The 5,461-nt window shown below is 47.2% G+C and overlaps 1 protein-coding gene across 1 annotated transcript; it reads right to left on the bottom strand.

The window, feature by feature from the left end:
* Positions 1-735: 735 nt before the first annotated feature.
* LOC119440987 (bursicon) lies at positions 736-5,186 on the bottom strand. The gene is made up of 3 exons (XM_037705755.2): positions 5,132-5,186; positions 4,030-4,276; positions 736-1,006 (listed from the first exon to the last, which is right to left on the bottom strand). The coding sequence occupies exons 2-3, from the start codon at positions 4,267-4,269 to the stop codon at positions 794-796; spliced, it is 453 nt and encodes a 150-aa protein (XP_037561683.1). The 5' UTR covers positions 4,270-4,276; positions 5,132-5,186; the 3' UTR covers positions 736-793.
* Between the last annotated feature and the right edge of the window lie 275 nt (positions 5,187-5,461).

The following is a 5,461-nucleotide window of genomic DNA, read 5'->3' as shown; positions in this document are numbered from 1 at the left end:
CTATCATTCCTCTAATAAGCCTGTGTATCCAACGACTGTACATTATGTCGTCTCTTTACTGCGGTTGTGAAATATGCGTCGGAAAGAAGTATGACTGATTATCGTATGTCTTATGGAGTTTGGATGCGGACTGCCACTCGTAATTGAATTTGTCTACTTCGACAACCCGGTGTAACACGACTAGAATACACACATCGCTGGGCTGCGTAGTTTTGAGTGTTGCATATTTTTTTCTCTTTCTAACGTGCAGGCCAATAAATATCCCACAAGTGCAAATTCTCGTAGCATGGCGTGTTCTCAAGCCGAGGAAATTCCTAGCTCATGTGCTGACACATTTAGCAGGCGAGCACATTGCGCAAATAAGCGAACGATTGCTGTAATCACAGCGATCTCTTGATACAAAGGAAGCTTTTAGGCTCATCATTAAGAAATAGGCTGAATCGCAATGTAAGAGTAGACTTAGGCTGGGGGTTTAGAGATCCCGATGTGACATCTACGAAACAGGAGCAAGTCGTTGGATTCCCAGAAAACAAGACTTCCTACAGAGCGCCATAATCGGTTAGTCCTTTACTGCAGAGGAGCTGTTCAGGCAGGTTAGTAGTATAATAAAACAAGGTTGGAAAGCATCAACCATGGGAATCACGGACGCAACATTTACACTGCGGCACTCTGCTTTTAAGTGTATTCGACCACACAATGGGGAAAAAGTAAGGACTGCAAAACTGTGCCTTGTTTGAGAATGTAAATGCCTTTATTTATCTTTTCTTCCCCTACTGAGTTGCAGACTGGCGGGTCAGAGGCCGACGAACTCTTGCGGCAGCACCGAAGCTTCGTCGGGGGCCGTGCACGGTCGGCACATGCACTCGACCGGCGCCCGGGTGACCAGCTTGCGAAACTTGGGGCCCGGTCCTTTCGGGCAGAACACAGCTTTGGTGGCCTCGCGCTCGCCCATCTCCTGGCAGCACATGCACGACCGCTCCACCTGCCAGTAACGGGAGCCGGACACCTGCGACTCGATGGGAAGGCATGCACAGGATGAACATATACCACTTGAAGATGATGCAGAGCAGAGAATTGACCAATGCTTTATTTTCCGAAAGAGAGAAGAAAACGTGAGCTTTATGAGCGACAGGGGGCGTTAAGGGAGCGATGGTAAGTGCTACATATTTCGGCATTTTCTGGAATTATATCTTGTCACAGTAATTTAATCTCTACAGAGCCACTGATTGGGTATAGTGATTGGGTATCATGAGTAGCACACTGGAAAGCTGCAAATTATTTTTGTACCGGTACCGACAATTCTGAAAACGCTAGACTTTCACAATCGGGGTTGGTCGCACTATTGCTGCCGCATCCCAAAATCGAACGAGCAACTTCATGCTCAACAGTAGGAGGCCGCTGTCAGTTTTGCGTCAAAGCCGAACAAAGTTCCGGCCACCGCAGCGCGCACACTATAATATATTTCCACTTCTCTGTACTGTACAGGCTGCATATTAGCCTTTCTTCTATCGCAGACGCCGCGAGGAATGCGTAGCGAGTGCATGTTTACTCCGGGGTATTTCATTCAAGAACCATTTCGTCCACTGTAAAAGAACAAAAAAATCTAATCGATAATTTGATACAAGTGAAGTACAACAGTCCATCGAGAATTTATGTCGCTGAGCTCGAGCGGCCGTTTACTTCAATTTAGTTTAGTTTGCGAATTTCAGCAGTTGTCTGAATATTCTTATTAGACCATAACGAACATTTTTCTATGACATTTTATTTGCGGCTGCCACGCGCAGGCTGTACTGCAAAAGCTACTCGCAGATTCACCAGGTTTGCCAGCAGAAAAGTACTGGTCAAGAACTTGCAATGAACTCAAACAGAGCTATTGGCCGAAATTGAATAAATCGCAAAGCCCAAGTATTAAACGTTTATGCTTGCAAATACCCAGGGCGTTTGTCTCAAATTAGTAGGAACAGCCCCTGGTGTGCTAAGCATCATGCTGCAGGCAATGACGCTCCCTTCTTCTTTCTGTTGTACGTGCAAAAACCAGTTATGATTATGAGGCACGACGTAGTGGAGGGCTCCGGATTAATTTTTACCACCTGGACTTCTTTAACGTGCACTACAACGCAAGCGCACGGGCGTTCTTGCATTTCGCCTCCATCGAGATGCGGCCGCCGCGGCCGGGATTTGATCCCGCGACCTCGCGCTCAGCAGCGTGGTGGTTTAGCTAACTGAGCCACCGCGGCGGGTGATCACTATACCACCAAGTACTAGCCAAGTGGCAGCGACTTCGCGCGCTACGCCGCTGTGCGGAACGCCGACACCCGGTGTACAAAGTCAATCTCTGACCTTGGAATAGTCAGGCGAATTAAAATAATATCTAGCTTCACATCGATAAATATTTGGTGTCTGAATGTTGCACAACGTTTAGCCAGTCACTAGAACACCGGAAGACGCTGCCTCATCTGAGGATTCGTCTGTTGTCTACGTTCACTCCCTGAACAGCGCTTTTACTTGTAAGCCCTGACACTCTTACAGAGGCGATGGGATACTGACGTTGCAGAATGCTTTTGCGTGAAGGTCGCCCACCACACAACCTATCCATTATTTTCAGCCGCCAGTGATATCCCCTTCTACCGCGATTTCTGCATCGATTTTCTCTTTGTCATAGATGAGCTGGAGCCGGCTCTCGCTGTTTGCAGACGAGACCACCAGAATCAAACGGCATATCATGTTGTGCCTTGTGCAACCTGGCTGAGTGGGCACGAAGGGAAGTGTTGCATCTATATACAGCACATCATGGAAGGAAGGCGTTTTTCCCGAAGAATGGAAGAATGAATGAATGAACTTTATTGTACGAAGAGAGAAGCCGCTTCCCAGCGTCTCATTAAACGATAGGATTGGCGTATGTATTAATGTTTACATAATTAGGTCATTATTGATGGCAGTTGCTCCACTAGGTTCCTTAGGGAAGGTGAGCGAATAGGATGGAAATAAATGACCGGGCTAAAGGGGTTCTAATAGCAACTTCCCTTTTATTGGTCTATAATAATGCAACCAATATACTTGACCAATCAAAACATCGGTTGCTTGGTCCCGCTCCTGAAACACAAGTCTCGACTAGAACTCGGCTCGTACTACCCAATAGCTGCGGCCATTTCTGGGGTAAACGTAATGAAGCAAGTGATTCAAGAAACCTTGCGGTGGTATTTAGGCCACTACAACATTTATTCAGACTTCATGGCTAGCTTCAGACGGGGCCACTCATCAATCCATAATGTCACTGATTTCGGGACATACGTCTATCATCAAAAATCACGCAATCACCAAGCGCCGCTTCCTTGCTTCTCTGCTAAATAACTCGTTTCACGAGGCCGTCATATATGCTCTCAATATTAAGGGCTTTGCAGGTCGAGTTTTTTGATGGATCTCCAGTGACTTGCTTAAGAGGTAGTTATTTGGCTGTACTGAAAGTGGGCCCAAGCACAAGACACTATACGGTCGCAGCTTTTTTTTTTCCAGGTTGAGTACTAAGCCCTACCGTCTTAAAACTGACATTTATTTGCTTCGTTGAGCTCCTGCCTGCTACAATCAAAGTAATGCTGTATCTAGACAACATACTATGTGCCTAAACTTCGCGGGTGATACCTCTTAGGGTGCGTGCAAGACTCAAGAAAGCTGCTACTCGGACAATGGGGTCGCTTCACCACCAAAGCATCTAAATATAATACAAAAATTGTACACTGGCGGCTGTTTACACTATGCTGTTTCTATCAACGGCAGATGATTTCGTACGCAAGAACTTACAAGTTTCTTGGAATTATTAGTGATAGAGATCTCTCTTGAATCCCCATGTGGCCTCCATGAAGCTGCGCCTCAGTAGAATTTTCATGCTGAGGCGCTGTTTAAGGAATTTTCACAAAGCATTTTAATCACGCTTGCCACGTAAAGACGTCTACCTTACTGTATTGAGTGTTTCAATGCCATCCCAAAAGCGAAGGGAGATTGTAATTCATATCAAACACAGCTTACGTGTACCTGGACGTAGGACGAACACGACCCCTGGCAGGCGAATGACGGTATGGGCTTGGGCTGGCAGCCTGGCTGCTTGAGCACGTGTATGACGGGCCGTAGCTGACAGCTCTCCTCGGGACCCATGGCGCAGCCTGCGGGGTTAGCCATCAGGGCCACCACCAGGAACACGACCACCATGGACGCGGAGCGGCAGCCGCTGTCACAGCTAGACAGCGGGTCGCGGGCAGCGCGCGTGCTGAACATGTCTGACCTGAAAGCGCAAAACAGGAAATGTTCAGCTAAGTAAGCATGAGTAGACGTAAAATGACAACCAAACTGAAAGAAGAGGATGACACTACAAGGACTGACTGTGCAAAGAAATATTTTGTTTTTACAATAATTGTGCTGAAGTCTAAACGTAGGGAGATTACAATAAATATGGTTGCAATTTTATAGTTGGCCTCAGAGGTACTTTGCGTTAATAATATATAATATACTTCGGTAGATGCATATCTGTACCTTCTAGTAGAATAACTTGAATTTACACGCTGTCTTGCAGAATCATCCCTACGTTTAATATCGGTTTCAGTGAACAATACAGAAAGCACGCTTAGGTACCCCTCACACGCACACAAAGCTGAAATGGATGCATGAGGTTTATATGCGTGGTCCATAGGTGAATCTGAGCGTTTACTCGTCTTCCTTTTATTTCTTCAAGCACTCTCATTCCGTTTAAAACGGCCTTACGGGATTACGTTAACTCCGCTAAACGCTCCTTGATTTTGCCCCATTGACTTACACTATTTTTTTAGGCCTTGCCACCGTATCTTACACTTGCTTACAAAGTAACGCCACAACACGCTAGCCGATGGCTCGCTAGCAAACGTAGCCCACTCTAAATAATATTGTAGTACGCTGAAAAACGGTTTCCATGTTCCAAAAACCGATATATTTTCGAACGTTCTTTCTTCTGCAAACTCTATAAATCTGGTAAAAATTACCGCATAGAACCTATTCACAGACGCAGTAAAGTGAATTGTGTGTGAACCTTTATGCGCTGGCAAATTATGGGCAATATTAAACTGCCAGTTGCGATTGCAAACGCAGGCCAACACGTGCGACTCACCGCTTGCGCCGCCCGGAGCTGCTGACCACGGCCGGAGTTCCGGAAGGAGAGAGGAGCGCCGGCAACTCGACTGCGAGTCAAGCTTTTTGAGCGGACGCCTCCCAGCGTTGCGCCCAAAGATCGCGTGGCACCCCCCGTGGCCCCGTAGGTCGATGGCGCCATGGCCGCAGGGGTGCGACAAGGGGTCGCCGGCGCCCGGAGGGACGCACTTCGAACAACGCGACAAACGCATAACACGCCACACGAGGAAAGAGTTGGCCCCACTCCATTCAATTGCACGACGGTGTTCGCACCACTCATAACTGGGCTGAGTTCACGCAGAAAGAAATG

The sequence above is a fragment of the Dermacentor silvarum genome, chromosome 2 (assembly GCF_013339745.2).
Source record: "Dermacentor silvarum isolate Dsil-2018 chromosome 2, BIME_Dsil_1.4, whole genome shotgun sequence".
Lineage (NCBI taxonomy): Eukaryota > Metazoa > Arthropoda > Arachnida > Ixodida > Ixodidae > Dermacentor > Dermacentor silvarum.
Note: the sequence above shows the minus strand (reverse complement) of the source record. Positions and strands in the feature narration are given on the sequence as shown.

Excerpts from the sequence above, each read along its gene's own strand:
- LOC119440987 (XM_037705755.2), bottom strand. The coding sequence starts at position 4,269 with ATGTTCAGCACGCGCGCTGCCCGCGACCCGCTGTCTAGCTGTGACAGC. Across the intron at positions 1,007-4,029 it reads CGTGTTCGTCCTACGTCCAG|GTGTCCGGCTCCCGTTACTG; the intron begins GTACACGTAAGC and ends ATCGAGTCGCAG.